The sequence below is a fragment of the Centropristis striata genome, chromosome 10 (genome assembly GCF_030273125.1).
Source record: "Centropristis striata isolate RG_2023a ecotype Rhode Island chromosome 10, C.striata_1.0, whole genome shotgun sequence".
Classification (NCBI taxonomy): domain Eukaryota; kingdom Metazoa; phylum Chordata; class Actinopteri; order Perciformes; family Serranidae; genus Centropristis; species Centropristis striata.
The window spans coordinates 412,289-435,123 of NC_081526.1; the positions used below are offsets into that span (position 1 = coordinate 412,289).

Sequence of the window (22,835 nt, forward strand, 5' to 3'; positions counted from 1 at the left end):
AAAGTTGACATCAGGTTATAAAATGAGCTGCTTTGACCTCCAGAATAATCACAACCTCATGAAACTTTACAACCACCAACTAGAGACCTGGAGCACCCAGGAGAGGCTCTTACTGACAATTAGCAGCTTCCAGAACCGAAGTACTTGTTTTGAAATTGCATTAAAAAACAAACAAAACAAAATGATGTCTCTGTGTTTGGCTTATCTAAACCTATTAAACCCTTTGATGCACAACATGGTCTAAAGTGACCCGACTGAGTTTTTATATTCTATATCTTTGCAATAAATTAAGTTCATCATTCAGTATTCCAGGTTTTCCTCAAATAACTTGTTTTTTCTAATGCACAAGGTCATTTTAGACCCATGTGTTTAAACTTGATGTAATAATACAAAAACTATTTTTCTTCATAAAGTATGAAAGGAAAAATTGATATAATGATCTGCATGAAATAACATGGGGATTAATACATTTTAGACCCATGTTGGTCATTAGAAGGTGTTTATATGTTGGGCATCAAAGAGTTAATCAGTACATCAAAGCTCTGCACAGTACAGAAGATTGTACCTATATAATAACTATAATAATAATAATAATAATAAGACACTGTGAAGCCTGCAGGTATCAGAGCATGGAGTTATGTGGGCAGAGGCAATATATTGCATCTTGTGAGTCTAAATTTAGAGATGAGAACATTATAAAGAGCAGCCGTTGTGCAGATTTCCTCTGCAAACAGGGAATGTAAACTCGCAGCTCCTCAACAATGACTTGGCTTCGTCTCGTCGTAAAGACAAACACTCTCTTCCACCCGTTGAGCTCTCAGACGTGGCCCCCGTCTATCTCACTGACAGCTAAATGGCTTTTTAATTAAAGGAGTATTAGTCCGGTTAAACTGTAATTTAATGCAAATATGAAGTCGTAATGACAGTCGGTGAATCATCAATGAAGACGAGGCAGCTGAACAAAAGCCGTGTAATTCATCCAGAGACTCTCTAATGCACAGTTTCACACCAGATAAGTCCTGCAGACCAGGCTGGATTTACAGCCACGGCTAATTCTGAGAGAGCGCCGGATTAATCCGGCAGCTCCAGAGACGAAGCAATAACTTACCCACACTGGCAGCCGTACACTACGATAGAGATATTTAATGTGAATTCACAATTAAATAGCTGGCAGTGATGGCAGAAAGCTCTCCAAGACTCTGATCACATCAGAGAAGAGACTAAGAGCCTGAACGTCTCTGAGGAACAGGTAAACAGGTAAACAGGTAAACAGGTAGAAATAAATGATCCGGCTGTTTGCTGGTAATCACCAAGGTTATTAGAGTTAACGAACACTAACGGAATAACCAAAACTAGAATTGAAAAAACATCTCCTTTCACTGAAATAAAAATAAAAACAAGAGTTTATATAAAAAAACGATAACTAACTGAAACTGTATAGTACACTGTAAAAAACCAACTGTTGTTTTTATGGTAAAAACCAGCAGCTATGGTTGCCAGAACTTTACCGTAAAAAATACGGTGCAACTTTTTTCTAATATTACAGTAAAATTATATTAACACTGTTGATTTCAAGTTTTAGATTTCCATTTTATTCCATATTTCACCATATAAATAAAAAGTTTTTCCATCAAAAGAAACGCTGTTCTTCCATATAATTGACAAGAAAATACTTTATGAATGCTGCATAAATTAAAGGTTTTACCATTAAATATTACAGTGTATTTCTGTTAGAGATACGGTGTTTAGTACATTTAACAGTGCGAAAAAATATTTATACAAAATATAAATGCAAAAATTACAGTGATGCTTGTATAAATATTACAGTATATTTTTGCTACAGACATGGTGCCAGAGTATTTTACTGTGGAGTAATTTATTAAAAAAAAAATAAAACTGTAAAAAATCCTGTTTTGGCTGATATAAACATTTACAGTGTTTCATTGTTACTGAAACTGAATTAACTCATTTATCATTTTACATCCTTTTCCAGTCATTTTGTGTCTATTTTTATTCATTTTATGTCCTTTTTTTGTAATTTTGTGTCTTTTTTAATTCATTTTACGTCCACTTTTAGTATTTTTGTGTCTATTTTTACAAACACGGAGTATTTCACAGTGGAGTAAAAATGTAAAAAAATCCTGTTTTGTCTGATATAAACATTTACAGTGTTTCACTGTTACTGAAACTGAATTAACTCATTTATCATTTTACGTCTTTTACTGTCATGGTTTAACAGTTTTTCACCCTAAAATCTACAGACATAAAACTGCTATACTGTTGGTACTGACGTGTGCAGGCCATGGTCGGAGGGTCTCTCTCGGCTCTGAAGAATCCTTTCTCACAGCGGCAGACGGACGCTCCGTCTCCGTAGCTGAAGCTGTGCGGAGGACACTTTGAACACTTGATGTTTCCAGCGTACGCCTTGTAGAAGCCGGGGTGACACGCTGGGGACAGAAAGACGACAGGAGGACATGAGACCAGAGACAGACTGTGTTTTTATCACACAGGAGATAATATATTAGTGTAAAAACAATAAATGTACAACATAATGCTTCAAACACACCAGAACCAGAGCAGAAACAAGAAACCAGCAGTGAGATCATTCACTAAACACTCTGAAGAAGAAAATACTACTGAAGTGACACTTTGTTCTTAAAGACAAAATTTAGGAAGATTTTGTATTCATGAAGAAATTCTGATCTTTTCTTTAGTTTTTTTCTTAACCAACATAGTGACACATTTACTCACATTGTTCATTCAGTGAATCACTTTTTGTATCACTACTCTTCTAATGCACAAGGTCATTTTAGACCCATGTGTGTAAACTTGATGTAATAATACAAAAACTATTTTTCTTCATAAAGTATGAAAGGAAAAATGGATATAATGATCTGTTGTAATAGAAAAAAGATATTCAAACACACAGCAGCATTAATAACATGGGACATGAATGAATGAGGGTCAATGCAGGGTTAATCAGTACATCAAAGCTCTGCACAGTACAGAACATAGTACCTCTATAATAACTATTATATTAATAATAACTATTTAAAAAAAACTCTTTTTTCTAACAGTGACTTCTTCTACCAACATCTCAAACTTCTGTTTGGAAAAGTTCCTGCTTCGCTCAGCGGATTTAGCTTTTCAAAGATATAAATGTCACGCGAGTGATTTTCAGTTAAAAATCTCAGAACTTCTTCAGTGAGAAAATTTAGTTTTAATTAATTAATTAATTAATTAATAATTTCCAAAGACAAACAACAAGTCTTAAGAACAAAAATGATGAATAGCATTTAAGAAGATTCTTAAGAAACATCCTGTTTCCTTCTTAAGAACTTTTTAAATGTTTATCTTAAGAACATTTTCGTGAATCCGGCCCCAGGTTTATAAAATATTAAATATGTTAAAAGCAACAACACCTTTTCCTTTAATAAACAAGAGACATGTCTGTCAATATTCATCATGAATTATTAGCATTATCACTTATGCTAACTGTGTCTGCTATTCATCAGAAATTCATGTTTCAGAGCATTAAAGACTTTTAATGGATTCATGGAAATCAGGTTTTCTTCTCAAATATGCTAATTAATGCAGCAAGGTTCACTAAAATATAATGAGACCATCTGCTCTGATTTTACAAACTTTCACTCTCAGTATGAAAAAGTATCATTTTCACAACGAAAACAAAAAAGATTAACAAACAGACAAAGACATGAGGCGTCTTTTAATTAAATTTCTCAAATGGAAATGAAAACAGTTGCAGGAAGCCTCACTGTTCTCTTCCTCTTCCTCATCTTCCTCTTCCTCAAGGAGACAAAACACAATAATACCCTGATTTTATTTACAGCCGCTGTTTATCTCTCAATGAATAATTACAGCTGAATAATTGAATGTGAAGGTAAAAAGAAACACAGAAACAAGGTGAGTTACACCTCCGAGGAGGTTTCAAGAGATTTATGAGAAGCTGCAAAGAAACTAAGAGCTGCAGAGTTAACAACTTACATTAAGTGATGCAAAAATGTAATATGTGCACTGCAAAAAAGGTCTAAAACCATATAAAACAGTAAATCTAAAGGTCTAAAACCAGATCAAACAGTAAATCTAAAGGTCTAAAACCAGATCAAACAGTAAATCTAAAGGTCTAAAACCAGATCAAACAGTAAATCTAAAGGTCTAAAACCAGATCAAACAGTAAATCTGAGGGAAATGATCTTCTGCATGGACAGATAATTTACCTTGACAAGATTTATTAAATTAAGATTATTAAATCTAGAAATAAGCATGTTGAACACTTAAAATAAGAAATTAAAACAGTGAAGTGGGGAAACTGAATTAATTTCCTTTCAAATAATGGAGCCATTAATAATGAACCACCTGACTTTCTGCTCTGACAGATAAAAATATCTGCTGTGAACAACATATAACTATATAAAAACAAATATAAAAGGTGTAAATATGATATAAACAACAACAATCGAGCGGTGACACCACGGATGAAGCTTCCTCATCGTGATGAAGACGAGACGACCAATTAGTGTGTTTACCACACAAACAATAATGTAAATATTAATAAATATCAATAAGAAAAAGGGTCTTTTGTCAGGATTCCCACTTGGACAGTTATTGTTGTCAATATGACAGCTCTCAACCTTGTTGTTGTTGTTGTTGTTTACACAGCCACGTGTAAACAAGACTTCCTCTCTTCACCCGTCTCTGTTTCAGTGTTTAAACCCTGAAGACGTCTCAGTTGTCAGTTTGAACTGTAAGTTGCCTGAACTCCACGTGAGTCCACCAACTTAAGATCAATGAAAACAATTGTGGAAGAAATCTTATTAATGTAAAAAAATAATGAGGCTGCAGGAAGCAGAACTGGACAGGAAATGATAAAACTGGAGCATATAGAGACTCTAAACTCTGATACTGACTGAATAATAACATAAAGATAAACTGTTCTAAGAGATAGTAAGAATATTATATTATAATTAATATTATATATGTGAACTCCCCCCGCAGCTTTGTCTTTAGTTTGTTTGTGTTTGTTTTAATTGTTGCAACAATTTGTCAATAAAAACTTAAGTGACAAAAATAAGAAATCCATGTGAGTGAGACGAGTATTTAGTTTATATTGGAGAGATTTAAGAAAATTAATGTTCTGGTTTGAATCCAGACTGGTTTCTGAAGTGATCCGCCTGTTAAAGAACCTGCCAGGACCTGGACGTAGATCTAGACCAGGACCAGGACCAGGACCAGGACCAGGACCAGGACCAAGACCAGGACCTGGACCTGGACCTGGACCTGGACCTGGACTCTGTCTTTGCCGACTGGACATTCATTGAATAAAGTCCAGTCAATGCCAGTATTTATTTAGATATAAAGTGCATCTTTCTCTTTAAGAGCTGAGCATCATTGAACCAGCAGAGATTCTGTCGTGGCATTGAGACTTTTAACTGGTTATGAAACAGTTTAATACTGAAGACTCTCTATGACCTAAATAACAAACAAGGACACGACAGAGAAGAATATATTTCAATGTCTACATTTAACAGCCACAGTTTGGCTCTGAGCAGAAGACTACACTGTAAAAAATAATCTGTTTAATTTACGGTAAAATACTGACAGAACTTCACCGTAATAAACACAGTGAGTGGGTTTTCTACTGTAAATTTAAATGTGAATATCTGTAATTTAGACTGAATGTCAGTTTGTTTACAGTAATTAACAGTGTCTACTACGGTGATATACAATTTTTAATTTAACGCCCTATTTCTGATGTAATTTGACAGGTTTTACTGTAATTTCTACAAACATTTTTTACAGTGTAGCCACTTTAAATATTTTCTTTCAAGAATTATATTCAAAGTTTTATTTTGTGGATTTAACTGAAGAACAAAAACAGTTTAAAGGGAAATAGAGCTCTGAAGGATTTAAAATAATTATAAATTGATCTAAAATGTTTCCTCTTAGGCAGGTATGCAATCAAAATATTAAAAATACAGACAAATAATCCATCCAGTCAGAGTCATAACTTCTTCATTAACTCCAGAGAGAGAGAGAGAGAGTGTCTGTGTGTGTGTGTGTTGCTGCATGGAGAATGTTGCCAGGATGGTAGTATTTGTTCCTATCCAGCATTAGCTGCAGCAGGCTGAGGGAGTGAGAGCGTGTAATGAAGAGGCTCATTCACACAACACATGTTTTACTATTTAAACCACAGAATGAACAGAGAACAGCAACTGGCAACGTGAGTTTTGTTCCGCAGCAGCATGGAAATGTGTCTCGTCTCCTTTCCTCGTCTCAAGGAGACACAAAAGGACACTTAGCAAGTGAATCACAGTTTTTCTCAGTTGATGAAACACAATTTCTGAAACATTAAACACAAAACCTCTGACTTCTCCTGCAAAACGAACACTGTAAAAAATGTCTGTAGATTTTAGGGTGAAAAACTGTTAAACCATGACAGTAAAAGATGTAAAATGATAAATTAGTTAATTCAGTTTCAGTAACAATGAAACACTGTAAATGTTTATATCAGACAAAACAGGATTTCTTACAGTTTATTACTGTTATTACTGTGTTTGTCACAAAAATATACTGTAATATATATACAAGCATCACTGTAATTTTTTCATTTAGTTTTTGTAAAAATACTTTTTCTCCCTGTTAAATGTACTAAACACCATATCTCTAACAGAAATATACTGTAATATTTAATGGTAAAATCTTTAATTTATGCAGCATTTATAAAGTATTTTCTTGTCAATTATATGGCAGAACAGCGTTTCTTTTGATGGAAAAACTTTTTATTTAATGGGAAATCAACAGTGTTAATGTAATTTTACTGTAATATTTGAATACCTTGCACCGTATTTATTACGGTAAAGTAATTTGCTGGTTTTTACCATAAAAACAACAGTTGTTTTTTTACAGTGAATCTTTTGCCTGAGAAGAGTTTTAGCTGGTGAAAACCAAACGCTGCTCTCAAATCATAAACAAAGCCATCAAAATAATATCTGACATTACCAAGCAGTCAGTAAACAAAACTCCAAAAAATAGAAAACACGTTGTTTAAAACATGAAATCTATCATAGTAGCTCAAAATGGACTCAGACTCAAAAGGTGAGTAAACATTTAACATGGTTTTATTGATAATGATTTTGGTTATTATCAATAAAAGCATGTTAAATGTCTAGATATCAGCTCTTAGATTAAACTCATCAGTTTTTTGTTGTTGTTGTTATCATTATATTTGTAACCTTTAGTTGTTCCAGACATTAAAAAAAGAAGTAAATCCACTGAAAGCTGAGAAAACTAACTAAAGTCATTAGAGACTGTAACAGCATGTCGTGCTCCTCTAAAGCCTCCATGTCTCACAGACGAGTGTTAAAGTTTCTCTCTCTGCTGGTTGTCACCAACAACATCCATTTAACAAGAAACAAGCTGAGAGCTGCAGGATTCACCTGGAAGCTCCCAGAGCCAAAGGAGCTAACGCTACGCTAACACCTCAGATCAACAACCAGGGTGACACACACACACACACACACACAGGGCGCAAGTCAGCGTGGACTTTTTTGTGTTTTTTTGTGTTTTTTATTGGTTAGAGTTTAAACGAGAGTATTTTTAGATAGAGATTAGATTTAGAGTCTTTAACATTTAAAGATAAATGTGTTTGAAAATGTTCAAATTTAAAAGCATAATTTGTGACTCCTTCCACATAAAAATGTCAAAAAATGTCATATTTTGTTGCGTTGTGTCGCTCTAGTCACACGCAGGGGCGCTCGCCTAGAGCGCCACCTGCTGGAGGGGCACCGCCAGTCACCCTCGAGGGAGATTTTTTTTTTTTTTAATTCCGATTCCCATTGTCGCCCTCGCTTTGTGTTCTGTCTTGAAAATAATAAATATTAACAAAATAAAGAAACAGATAAACAATGACATTTTCTCACTGTGATGTGTGGTCATTGCCTTGCCCCCCTTTAGACGGTCAGATCGACCCCCCTTGAGTGATGTGACAGAATCACTGATTATTTTAACTGGTTTCAGTCAGCTGGTCAGTTTGTTTTGTGGAGGTAGAAACCTCTGAGGATGTTTCAGCTCCTGGTGAAACACTGAAGGAATTATAAACAGGAAACGGACTAGATGGCCTTGCTTTGTCTCCTCTTACTGGTTTGCCTCTGGCGGCAGAATATTATATATTAATTATTTATTTATTTTGCTTACTGAGGCTCCGTACAGCAGGAATTATCATATTCATGTAGTTATATTATCTTCATTACTCAATAAAAATAAGTTCAGACTGAAAGCTGACCTGTTAAATCAAGACTCCTAATAGTTTCTCTTCCAGTCTAGTTGTTATTGGATCATTATCTCTCATACATTCAAATACAATTATATATGTTGAAATTATGAGATAAAAAGTCTAAATTGTGAGATAAAAAGTCAAAATATGAGATAAAAAGTCATCATGTTGGACTAAAGGACTAAATGACAAAAAAGACACCAAATGACTAAAAAAGACACAAAATGACACAAAATGACAAAAAAAAACCCCACAAAATCGCCAACAAAGACACAAAAATAACTTCCAAAGAAACAAAATGCGATTAGTCGATTAGTCTGTTTCCGGATAGTCAGATACATATTTGCCTTGAAACACTCCACACACACACACACACACACACACACACATGCATCAGTATGATGAGTGAGCTGCCTGAGGAGAACAAGGCTGCCTGGTCATTAACCTCTGATACATGTGTCCTTGAGTCAGAAACATTCAGTCAACCCCCCGTAGACCCCGTAGACCCCCCATAGACCCCTCTATACCGGTTCTAGACTCTGTCCCCCTAACGAGGCCTCTGTCTGACCTTCGCTGTTCCTCTTCCTCTTCACACCTCTCAGTCCTGCTGCTATCTGTCTGTCCAGCTCTGATCCAAGGCCACACACACACACACACACACACACACACACACACACACACACACACACACACACACACACACACACTGTGGCTGTGGTGGAAAATCTTAGCAGACGACAAGAGTTTCTATAAAGACAGCCCTGTGGATTTATTGACAAGTATCACACAACAGATACAATATTCAAGATACAAAAAACAGGTCCTTGGTTCAAACTGCAACTGTGTAGTTTTCATATTTCTGTTACTATTATATCTAATGTTGGTGTGTCAAGTCTCTTGATTTACTGTTGTTGTTCCAAATGGTGCAGTGGGATTTCCTAAATCAGAGCTGCTCTGATCTTAATCAAGCAGGAGTTTCCTGTAAAGAGACTGAGACTGTTGGTCAGATTTATGTGTGGTTGTTAAAACATATGTGAAGCATTTTAAACTGCTATATGTCTGATATTTTAATACATCTTCAAATTAATTCACAACATGGCAAGGAGGTTACCGCACACACACAGAGTGGACATGACAACAGCAGCAGCAAATCACACACTGATACAAAGGTTCTGAAAAACATACTACACGTATTTGCAGCCGGACACTAATAAAAAAGGTCTAAAAACGAGATAAAACAGTAAATCTGAGGGAAATGATCTTGCTGCATGGACAGATAATTTACCTTGACAAGATTTATTAAATTAAGATTATTAAATCTAGAAATAAACATGTTGAACACTAAAAAATAGGGAATTAAATTAACTCCTAGAACAACACTGTAAAAAATGTTTGTAGAAATTACAGTGACATTGTAAAATTGCAGCAAAAATAGGGCGTAAAACTAAAATTATCACCGTAGTTGATGCTTTTAAATACTGTAAATCAAGGAATAGTACAAAACTTTTAAACTGTAAAAAACACAGTTTTTCAGTTCAGTGTGTGTCACAAAAGCTTCCATGCTAACTAGCCACCAGCAGAAGAAGCATGTGAGTTAAAGGCAGCTTTGGATAAACAGAAGTCTCTTTCAGAAAGACGGTGAAAAAGTAACAAAAAGCAACTGAAGCTTGATTTAGAGATGCAAACGTTGTGATGAAGAGCAAGAAAGCCTTTTGGGATGAGGAGGTCCTGAAAGAAGCTGTGAAGATAATTTGTTCATGTGTTCATAGACGAGAAGTTTGTATCAAACAAGTAGCTCTTCGTTTTACTCAGCAGCCTGCAGTAGCTCTCAGATTCACAAAGGTTGGTGAGCCCCTGGTGAGTTACAAGAATGATAGAAAAAAGGAAAAAGAAACACAAATAAAGAGGTAGAAGGACAAGGCTGGTGTGTGTGTGTGTGTGTGTGTGTGTGTGTGTGTGTGTGTGTGTGTGTGTGTGTGTGTGGAGGTGCTACTTTAATGATCAGGGTCAAATAAATGTTCCAACACTTGGTGTAATAAAAAAATACGTTTTGAAACCATTTTCAGTCTCAAGCTCATATGGAACAAATGTCTGATATTAAATAAATAATGCACAAAGCTGTCAATGGTTGCATGAATAAACAAAGACTTTAACTATACAGGTATTTACATTTACCTTATTAACCCTATATTCTTCTATTTACTGAAAATATACTGAGCATGTTTTGTTTACAGTGATAACTTTATTTATATATCAAAGGTAGACAAGCTGAGAAAGCCAGTTGAAAGCGGCTTTTCACAGTGTGCCATTTATGTTTCTAGACCGTTTTTAAAATGTGAATTTTCTTTGTACTAAACTATTACTATTTTTAATTTACATGCAAATAGAAATGTTGTTGGTGTTTTTGTAGTTATTTATTTATTTCATTATTTTCTGCTGTTTTTGTGTGTATAAATAGGGGGAAAAAATTGGTACATTTCCATAGAAACCTGTGTTTTTTGTTTGTATTTTTGGTTCCTGGCAGCTTTATACTTGATATTTGAACCAAAATCTCCTGGACTTCAGAGGTTTAAGTCTAATTCCAAACTAAAGTTGCCCATATTGATCTGACTGTAAACAGAAAGCCCTGCTGTGTCAGTGACATCACGGTGCTTTGTGTAATAAAGGAGATGTTGTGTCTGCAGCAGCTCCAGGTTGCGTTGCTGACTGATGTGTTGCTGTGAGAACATATTGTCGAGTGTCTGGCCGTCATGCTGTTTGTTGGTCCTGACACCAGAGACCATGACAGATCTTTAAAGAGAACCAGTGGGAGCTCCGAGGAACAGACCCACAGCTGTTGAGTCGACTCAGCAGACACGAAGTCTCATCGCTGAATTACACAACCTCTCATCTGACCCAGAGCCTAGAATACACTAATATAGAGGAAACAGTCAGGATCTGGAGATTTTAAAGGCTTTTAGCAATTATTCAGTATATGTTATTCCTCTTTTTTTTTTTTGTGTGTGCTTGCTTGCAAAAGCACACTAATTGTTTTTTCGTGGGCTTATTTATTCTTTTTATTTTGTGTGCTTCCTTGCAAAAAAAAGCACACTCACTACTATTCACCAGGCTCATTCTTATTTTTATTTTGTGTGCTTGCTTGTGAAGCACACTAATTACTATTCAACGGGCTTATTTTGTGTGCTTGCTTGCAAAAGAACACTAATTGTTATTCACTGGGCTTATTATTCTACTTCTTCCTCTTATTCTTCCGTTTCTTCTGTGGTGTTTTTCGGTCCACTACTCCTCCCAGAGTTTTGGTCTCACGTACACAAAAAAGGTATCAAATCGACCGGCTCGCCCATGGCAAGTGTGCTATGACTTTTCTAAGGGTTTCGATAAACGGTTTTCAAATTATTTGGCAAAAACACACCAAAAAATCCCCCCAATGTCACCTTATGGAGAGGCTAGAGTGGATGACATCATCCTTAGAGTGCAGAGGGAGAGAAAAAAATGTCCAAAAATAAATTTGGAAACAAATAATGATATGACAAAGCTTTTATGGCTTTGTTTTAGTAATTGTGTCTTTTTTTTGGTAATTTTACATATTTTTTGGGTAATTTAATGTCTTATTTGGTAATTTAATGTCTTATTTTGGTCATTTTACATATTTTTTGGTAATTTAATGTCTTAATTTGGTCATTTTACATATTTTTTGGGTAATTTAATGTCTTATTTTGGTCACACTAAAAAGGTATCAAATCGACCGGCTCGGCCATGACAACTCTGCTGTGACTTTTCTCAGGGTTTTAACCCTATAAAGCCTGAACCGTGAAATAATTGCCAGAAAATTCTAAATTTTCAAAACTGGAGTGTTTGTTGAACCGGCTAACCTTTTTTTAAATTCAATATCAATTTTCATATATGAATTTAATTTGGATCATATTTGATACATCAGGTCTTTTTGTGCAATTTGTTGCTCACAATTTGCTTTTCTTGAACTCACATAATCACATAAAACCTAATATTTTTAACCAAATAAAACTTTGACTTTCCTTTTAACATTTTCCTCAAACATACAAAATATTTTTTTCCACATAAAACAACATCATACATCTGCTGATATGAAGTTTTCACGCAGCAATCACAGATCCACCAGTGGAACCGGCAAATCATTTTTGTTACATCTGGTATTTTTGTGAAATTTGTTGCTCAGTTTTTTTAATCGTCAATTCATGTATTCATCAGGTTTTTCAGGAAAAAAATATCACACTGATGATGTAGAGGTCTCAAAAACATATGTATCAAATATGATACACTTGGCTTTATAGGGTTAAATTATTCGTGAAAAGTCTTGTAATATCTGCAGATGCCACTTGGTTGAGTTGGAATGATCAATGATGCCTATAAAGGGCTTCAAGGTGTCTTATGAGGACTCGGTGTGTTGTAAACACCTGTGAAGGAGTCGACTAGAGCGAGCAGGAGGAGGAGCAGGAGAGGAGGAGCAGCATCCTGACCCAGAGGCCTCCAGGCCCTGGTCTACCTCAGGCCTTCACCAAGGTTAATGAGAGCTGGAAGTCATCCAGAACATCTCCAGCAGACCCCGAGGCAGCAGGACTCTTCACACTCACTGGACCTGAACTACAGCAGACAACTGGCAGGAAGACCAAGTACTGGGAGTAGACCTGTCTGTCTGTCTGTCTGTCTGTCTGTCTGTCTGTCTGTCTGTCTGTCTGTCTGTCTGTCTGTCTGCCTGTCTGTCTGTCTCTCCCTGCTTGGTGCTGTCTGACCTCCTCAGTCTGCTGATTGGTTCAACAGATTAGTTAGCTAAGCAGTTGATCTTCTACATCAGGGACGGGCAACTTAAATGCTCTAAACCAAAAAGGTTTACGGATGAAAAAAGTTGACAAAGACCAAAACGAAGGACATTTTCACTGTAATTTTAGTTCGTTTCAGTTAGTTTTTAACCACAAAATACAGTTTCAGTTAGTTATCATTTAAAAAAAACCTCTAGTTTCTATTTTTATTTCAGTTAATGAAAATGTTTTTTCAATTATAGTTTCTGTTCTCTATAATAACCCTGGTACCTCGGCAGTATAATTTGATGTCTGATAATAAAGAAACTAAAAGGAACATCGACATGGTCTTTGATTCATTTTCTCACTCAAGAGAAGTAATAATTCCACTACAAGAGGTTAAAATTCAAGGATATAAATGCTATGTTAGAGATGCAACACCATACCTTCCTGTTTCTGCTGCTATCTGCGTGTATATTGTGTGTTTTTCTGTGTGCAGATGTAAATGAGTCTCTCTTTATGTCTCATAGCCGGTGATGGTGCTTCGTCTCCCCGATGGTCAGCGAAGAAGAACAATTCCAAGAGGAGCACAATTCTGCAGCATTTACTTGCAGAACCACATCAACAAATGTTGCAGAATAGTTCAGCTCTTGAAATCAAAAGGCAGCGTGGTGAGGCGGCGATGCAAAGGATGACAGATCATTGCAGAGATGACGGCGTTAAAGGCGAGAAGCAGCCTGGAACTTATTGCATATGAAAAAAATAAAAAAATAAAAAAAGAAGCAAGTCTATTTTCAGTTTCATTCCACACAAACATTACCTCCCAGCCTCCTGCTATAAAAACTATCAAACAATAAAAATATCAGCCTTATTGCTTTTCCTCTGTGTGACTCCGTACACATGTTGTACACGCATATTATATATTATATAGTATATATATTATATATCAGAAGAGGAGTGCCTATAACAATATTCATCACACTATACCAGGGACATTTACAACCTTATTGTCCTTGTTTATACAAAATCACATCCAAACTAAACTCAAAGGCTCCGATGAGTGGAGAGGATACATATTTATATATATATTAGCAGATAAACGCTGTTGAGTTATGCAGATACAACTAAAATACAAAACTTTTGACTGGTAGTACATATATATATATATATATATATATATATATATATATATATATATATATATACACTACCAGTCAAAAGTTTTAGAACACCCCAATTTTTCCAGTTTTTTATTGAAAATCAAGCAAATGAACAGCTTGAAAGGGTACAAAGGTAAGTGGTGAACTGCCAGAGGTAAATAAAAAAAGGTAAAATATAATGTACATTTCAGAATTATACAAGTAGGCCTTTTTCAGGGAACAAGAAATGGGTTAACAACTTAACTCTATGGAGTCTTGGGCTATTTTGTCCATTTTTGAATTCTTTTCATGTCTTTGTAAGTCATTTTGTGTCTTTTTTTTGTCATTTTGTGTCTTTTTTGGTCATTTTGTGTCTTTTGGTGTCTTTTTTTGTCTTTTGGTGTCTTTTTTTTGTCATTTTGTGTCTTTTTTTAGTCATTTTGTGTCTTTTTGTGTCTTTTTTGCCATTTTGTGTCTTTTTTTTAGTAATTTTGTGTCTTTTTTTTGTCATTTTGTGTCTTTTTTTGGTCATTTTGTGTCTTTTTTAGTCCTTTAGTCCAACATAAAATGTGATTTTGAATCTTTTTTTTACTTTCAAAACACTATCATGCTCAATAAAGAATTTTAAATGTTGCAAATGTGCATTCATTTCAGATTACACTGAGACATTAAACTGCATCATTTTAATTAAATTCTGGAAAAGTTGGTGTGTTCTAAAACTTTTGACCAGTAGTGTATATATATATATATATATATATGTGTGTGTGTGTGTATATATTGTATATATATATAATATCCTTGTAACACCAGAGCTAGCAGGAAGTGACAGCTCTCCTTATATTAACCAAACAGTCGTAGTGTTACTCTACGTTTAATAGATTCACGTGTAATCAGAAACATCTCAAACACTCCAAATGAAAAGCCTCTCCTCCTCCTCTCTCCTCCTCCTCCTCCTCCTCCTCCTCTTCTGATTCTCTCCTCCTCCTCTCCTCCTCCTCCAGTCTCCATTAGCTCAGAGCGCTAAGTGCTATCTGTGATTTCTGTGATTTGCTCTCGAGGATCGTTGTCGCTCCTCAACTCGTCTGTGTTGAGATGATGTTTTTGCTCCATTAGTGACCGAAGGAGCAACTTATTAAAGTTATTAATCAGCAGAAACTTTATCTTCCTTCCTCATCTGATCATATCAGATTATATCTTCATCATCATCATCATCACCATCCAACAGTCTTTAACCTCTTCCACCTCTCTACTATAGAGGAGCTGCATAGTTTAATATATCAGAACAATCGTTCATTCTGTGATAAAAGCACCATGTTTGGCAGATGTGTTGATCAATATGTTGGGAACAAAACTGGATATTGGGACATCACCAACTCAGACCCTGGTTGCCGTGGCAGCCATTTTTAAAATAGGCTCACTTTGAACCATATCACTTTAACTAATGTGAACTAACAAATGTTTACTAGTAACATATGGAAGAGTTAAATGGACTCAGTGATGCAGAAAACTGTTGTCTGCACTGCAAAAACCAACTGACAAAGAATGAGAAATAAATAACTACACTGTAAAACCCAATGTTGCTTGTTTGTTATTATAACTAATTTTTCCTTTTCAATACAACAAAGATTTGTGCAAATAGTCATTTTAACTTAAAATATTGAGTCAAATAGCAAGATTCATTTGAGTTAACTCTGTTGTCTTTGTTGTCTTGACATAAAAGTATGAAAACAAGTCAAATTATCTGCCAGTTCAGTAAGTAAATGTTTCTTCATAAGAATTATTTAAGTAAGTAAAAATATTTCACACTGGAAAACCAATGATGTCTTAAAATAAATCCAAATATATTTACTTTGAGCAATTGTGGCTTGAAAAGCCCGACTGTAGTAACATTAAAATAAGCCAGAAATACTTGAAACTAGCACGTTTTTCCTCATTTCAGTATCTGTGGGTAGATACTGGTGGTAGAAAATACTTTCGTAACTACCTGCAACTAAAACTCTCAACTGGAGCCAATATTTCAGGTAAAAACTCACCATATTCAACAGTTGAATAGATTGAAAAGCATGAAAAAGCTCACAATGTCAATCCTAAAAACAAGTCTTTACACAAGACTGAAATCCCCGTGAAGAGGTTATTCACTTGTTTTAGTTACAAAAAGACACATGTTGTTAAAATAATCACATGAGACTATGGTCAGTAGGTAAATTATACTAAAACAAGATAATTAAGAATAAAATAGTTGGTACGCTTCATGTTTTTTGCAGTGTGGATTCAGCTCTTCTTCCCATCTCTGAATAAATGTGATGCTCTTAATGCAAATCATTCCCAATTTCTGTTTAATGTGTTCCTTTATGTTCCCTCTTACCACAATTATTAGAACTTCATCTACTGCATTGATTTTCTCCTTCAGTTTAATTAGGCTGGTATTTGGTAGCATGGAGGTTTATTGCGTTGAATCAGCCTTTGATAAGAAACAATGATTGGAGATTCATAATTGGTGATCACAGGTAATAGAGGTAATAAGCTCTTTAATGCAGCCAGTTTGTGTTAGTAGAAAAAGCCCAATACTATTAACAAGGATAATCAGAGCTAATTATCTCTCCCATTGACAACATGCAGACTGGGGGGTTGGATCACTCCACCACCATTAAAACCAAAGTCTACTCCACTAGAACAGGACCAGGTTCCTGTTAAATACCTAAACTAGGGATGGGCATCTTAAATGCTGCAGGGGGTCACAGTGTTTCATGTCCACTACCACAGGGCCACATATAGGAGCATCACTTCACCAGATATGATGAAACTGACATTTTAAATATGTTTACAGTGCAGTAACTTAACATATTTCATGCTCTAATGCAGCCGTTCCCAAACTTTTTTAGCCGTGCACCTCCTTCTATGTCCCAACTGTGTTGACCCCCCCCAATCCCCCACACCTTCAAAAACAAAATGCAATAAGATTTTTAATAGCCATATTAAAGGTGGAGGATGATGACAGGCTCAGGATCAGAGGCAGAAAGCAGATCAGTTGGGACAAATGTTATAATATTTTGAGCTGCGTTGAACAAAAATTGCAGCAAATTTAAATGAGCGTGGAGTGAACACAACCCCGTCATCATAACACAGGCTGGAAAAATGATACAAGAACAAGAAGATAACTTCTTCTACGCTTCATTATAAGATCAAAAACAAGCAAAAATAGATGCAAAAATGACCAAAGATGACACAAAATTATCAAAATAGACACAAATTGACCAAAAATACATGTAAAAATTACCAAACAACCAAAAAATAGATGCAAAAATGAACAAAAAATGACACAAAATGGAATAGCCTGTATTTATTAATTCATCAATAACACGTCTTTATTGTGTGGGGGAAAAAAATGTAATTGTGTCATTATCAGACCGCCATTACATTTTTCATCTCGCGCACCCCCAGGGGTCCACGCACCACACTTTGGGAATCCCTGCTCTAATGCATGTTTAACAGTATAAATAGGAATACAAAAGGTTTGAAGCTAATAAAAAATAACCACTTACTGTGATTTCTTTTTATCAGTGCAACAACAGCAAGTCATTTTGTGCATTTTTCCACTGCACTTTTAAGATTTCATGCTCAGATGCATGTAGTTGTACTGAGGGCCACTTCAGGTGAGGCTGAGGGCCGTATGTGGCCCCCGGGCCTCCTGTTGCCCATCCCTGGTCTATACCCTTCTCTCTCTCCTTACACTGTCTTGATGATCCAGGTTTTATTCTGGACTCTGTTCCTGATGTGTCTCCATCACCTCACCTGGAGACTAAATGTTTTACATTCAGCGTTATCCACAACAACAAGAAGTCTGAAACACGTGTTGATTGCATTTCTCTCCTCATCAAACAGGTTTTTAAATCCTGTGTTATTTATTTGCCGCCAGTCTTCTTCTTCTCTAACATTACTTGTGCACAGCTGTCTATCTCTGTGTGTTTCCTCCCACTGTGGACCAGTTAGTGCTGTAAACATTAGCAGGATGTGTAATGCATCACTTACACCTGCAGGTGACAAACCAGTGAAGAAGTATTCAGGTCTTTTACTTTAGGAAAAGATTCACATTGCAGGAATACTGCTACTATTAAAAGTTAAAGTGTGTGAGTATTGGCATCTAAATATATATAAGTATGTTTAAGAGTAATACTTACAATACCGGTCAAAAGTTTTAGAACACCCCAATTTTTCCAGTTTTTTATTGAAATTCAAGCAGTTCAAGTCAAATGAACAGCTTGAAAGGGTCCAAAGGTAAGTGGTGAACTGCCAGAGGTAAATAAAAAAAGGTAAGCTTAACCAAAACTGGAAAATAATGTACATTTCAGAATTATACAAGTAGGCCTTTTTCAGGGAACAAGAAATGGGTTAACAACTTAACTCTATGGAGTCTTGGGCTATTTTGTCCATTTTTTAATTCTTTTCATGTCTTTGTAAGTCATTTTGTGTCTTTTTTTTGTCATTTTGTGTCTTTTGGTGTCTTTTTTTGTCATTTTGTGTCTTTTTTTTTTGTCATTTTGTGTCTTTTTTTTGTCATTTTGTGTCTTTTTCTAGTCCTTTAGTCCAACATAAAATGTCATTTTGAATCTTTTTTTTATTTTCAAAACACTATCATGCTCAATAAAGAATTTTAAATGTTGCAAATGTGCATTAATTTCAGAGTTAAACTGCTTCATTTTCAATTAAATTCTGGAAAAGTTGGTGTGTTCTAAAACTTTTGACCAGTAGTGTATATTATTGGATTAAAATTATTGATGCACTAATTAACAAGATGGAGAGGAGTGTAACGCTGAACTTGATGCTTCCAACGGGCCACAAACCAACCAGACGTCATTATATTATTATATTATTCATATAACATCTATGGTGGAACCAAGTCAAACACAAGTTGTTTCTGTTGTTGTTGTTGTATAAACAGCCTTGTTTATTTCTACACTCAAGATTCATTACAACAACGACAGAGAGATCCATAGAAAAAGTGTTTTTTCTTTCATGATTGGTTGATTTAACCCATTTAAGTTGGGAAAGCATTACTGCATTTCTACCATTAAAACCTGTTGGGAGCTGTTGTGTTATTCTACCATTAAAGTCGGGAAAGTGGACACGTGGTTTTGTAGTATTTGTAGTTTTTTCCACCTATTTTCGGTCTCTTGGCCAATGAAATGCATCAGAATCCATTTGGAAGTGTCCCAATGCATCATGGGACTTTTCCAGAACTTATAAATCCTGGTGAAGACGACTATAGCGGAGGGAGCTCAGATATAACAGCTATAAGCTCTCAGATACTTTATGAATTTCATTTCTATCTGCTACAGAGGCTGAAAAATCTATTATTTAGTAGAAGAGTTGACACTTCTGTTGGATTTACAGAAAAACTTCAGGTTTTAGGGGCTGATTTTAGAATCACCAATCAGAGGTTTTACAGGCAGTTTTTTACAGCCGTTTTAGGAATAAATGGGTTAAAGAAAAAAATAAAGTTTGAATGTTTGCATCCATCTGGTAAAATATATTATAACACTGGATTGTGATATTGTTCGGGGCTGATGAGAGAAAGATGGAAACACAGAAAGCAGGAGAGTAAGTTAAGAGAGACGGAGCTTTTATATATCAGACATTATTAGAGACAAAGATCTCTTTACGGCCCTTACAGAGGTCAGCCTCTCTGATCCCTTTATGGCCAGTTTATAGCAGCTCAGAGAAACTCTGCTGCCAGATGAACTAACAGAGTAGTAAACTTCACAAAGACATCAGATAACTCTAGTCTCTAAATCTCTCCAGGAGACTAAACGCTGGCTGCTCCAGTGAAGAAGGTTTTATGGTCTGACTGAGATCATGTCCTACTCTGAGACACGACGACCTGATGAGGAATCTCTGATGCAGAATCAACCGTAAATCTGAGACGGAGCTTATCTACTGACCCCATCACCACCTGCTAAAGAGATGAACAGATATCACCATCCTTAAACTCTTTGGTCAAGAGAAACAAGTCTTCACGGCTGACATTTTGGAAAACTCTCTTCTTCCCGGGAGACGGAGAAGATTGATAACTCTCTCATGTTTGTATATGGGCTGCAGCCAGGTGACCTTTAGAGCCTTCAGAGCCTTCAGAGCTCAGAATACAGCCTGAAACCAGTCAGCCAGCAGAAACTATCCTCAACAACCACAGCAGGTCACTGATGAGAGGAGTGATGCTCCAGATCAAGATCTCTAATGATTCTGGTGACACGTGACCTTTTATTTTACCGATTTTAAGATTCTGTTCCTGGTTTATAAACCTCTTCATGGTCTTAGTCCAGCATGTTTATCTGGTTTGTTTCATCCTGTGAACCCTGGAGGACCCTCAGGTCTTCTGGCCTTTTAATAAAACCAAAAGTTAGAACGTAAACCCTCATGGTGAGGCGTTGTTTTCTCTCTGTGGTCCACGTTGGTGGAAGACCTGAAGACCTGAGGCCCTCAGAGACGCTTCACATCTATAACAGCAAACTGAAGACGTTTCTTTTTCATTTGGCTTTTACTGGAACCATTTTTAAAGACTTTTTTTTTTCCATTTATAATACTTATATATAAATTATATAATGAACAAAATAATAATGGATACTGTAGATATATATCTTACTTAAATAAATACATACATCATTTATTTATTTATTCATATATTTTATTTTATTTTTAAAAAGTCATAAATCATAACTTTATGATTTATTAACTTCTGTTCCTCAGCTGTGTTCATGTTGCTTCTGTCTGTAATAAACTTTTGTTCTTCTATGTGAATGTCATTTTATCAAAAGTTGATTTAATCTTTTTTGAAAATTATGTTAATCTAGTGGGAGCAAGAAAAGACAGTTTCTGGGATAATAAAAAAAATCCTTTGTTGTTTTTTTTGTTACATTTATTAAAAATTAAATAAATAAAAAGAAGCTTTATTGACTTCCTTGAAAGTAGTTTACCTTACATTCATATTCATCCTGTATTTCTGCTCTTACTGAGTTTAATTAAAGATCTTGCGGCTATAAGAGACACTGGTGTATGAATTTATGAATTTATATGAATTTATGAGAAGGTGTTGTGAAGATTAGCATGACTTCGCCCCAAACTTCCTCATGATTGATGCTGATTGTGATTTCAACACGCCGTTAAATCGACAGCAAATCGTCTTTAGCAGAGGTCGTATTAGCATAAAGGCCTTCTAGTGGAAAATAAACAACAAAAACAACACAAACAAAGACGGAGATAATGACACGGCAGCCTTTAGTCACATCAACAACAACATAATGGAGCTGCAGCCAAATTAAAATGGATCAGTCAATTTAAATGCCTTCACTGATGCCTCTCTCTCTCTCTCTCTCTCTCTATCTCCCTCTCTCTCTCTCTCTCTCTCTCTCCCTCTCTCTCTCTCTCTCTCTCTCTCTCTCTCTCTCTCTCTCTCTCTCTCTCTCTCTTTCCCCTTTCATTTAAATCTCACACAAACAAGTCCAATCAAATGGAAAATATTTATCATTGGAAAAACGTCTATTCCACATACTGTATAAGATGTGAAACTGTAAACACAGAAAATATTTCTTCCCTTTGAAACAAACAATCTCTCCTGATCAAACAGCACACAGAGAGAAGTTGTTGTTGTTGTTGTTGTTTACAGAAATAAAGCCAATGACAGAACAAAACATGAAGCAATTCTCAAAAGTGGAAAGTTGTTTAAGTGTTGTTTCACAGGAATTATCGCACTGCATAAAACATGAAGCTCACCAAGTATTTTCTTCTTCTATCTATCAATAGTATCTTAATTATCTAGTTTTGAGTATAATTTACCTACTGACCATAGCTTTATGTGCTTATTTAATTATTAGTATTATTATGTGCTTATGTAATTATCTTATTGTGTAAAGACTTGTTTTTAGGATTGACATTGTGAGCTTTTTCATGTTTTTCAATCTATTCAACTGTTGAATATGGTGAGTTTTTACCTCAAATATTGGCTCCAGTTGAGAGTCTTAGTTGCAGGTAGTTTTAATATTTCAAAAGCATTTTCTATCACCAAAACATGCTCATTTCAAGTATTTCTGGCTTATTTTAATGTTACTACAGTCGGGCTCAAAATAAGAATATTTGGATTTATTTCAAGCTATCATTGGTTTTTCCAGTGCTGAGATATTTTTACTTATTAAAAGAATTCAAAGAAACATTTACTTACTGCACTGGCAGATAATTGGACTTGTTTCTAGCCTGTATTTGCTTAATTCTACTTACAGACTATTTTAGAGTAGAGGTGAAACAAATGATGATGATGATGATGATGATAGTGAAACTGTTAAAGATATAAAAAGTGTTGTCAGATTAACTTTGTGAGAGGAAGCTGACGGGATGTCAACACATGCAGCGTGCTGAGAAAAGGGTAGTGAGAAAACGTGGCTGTTGCATCCTGAGTGTGAAGGTGTTGAATGTGTTTAGGAACAACTCGGCTAATGAAGTCTGTAGAAGAAGAAAAGCTCTGATTGTCAAAACAGAAAGAGGGGAAGACGAAGACAGTGCACTGCAAAAAAGGTCTAAAAACCAGATAAAACAGTAAATCTGAGGTGAATGATCTTACTGCATGGACAGATAATTTACCTT

The 22,835-nt window shown here is 35.5% G+C and overlaps 1 protein-coding gene across 1 annotated transcript in view; it reads right to left on the reverse strand.

The window, feature by feature from the left end:
* LOC131978772 (ephrin type-A receptor 6-like) overlaps positions 1-22,835 on the reverse strand; it is a 248,571-nt gene that overhangs the window by 101,041 nt on the left and 124,695 nt on the right. The window contains exon 4 of the mRNA XM_059342527.1: positions 2,292-2,447. Coding sequence (XP_059198510.1) covers positions 2,292-2,447 — 156 coding nt within the window. The remainder of the gene's footprint in view (positions 1-2,291; positions 2,448-22,835) is intronic.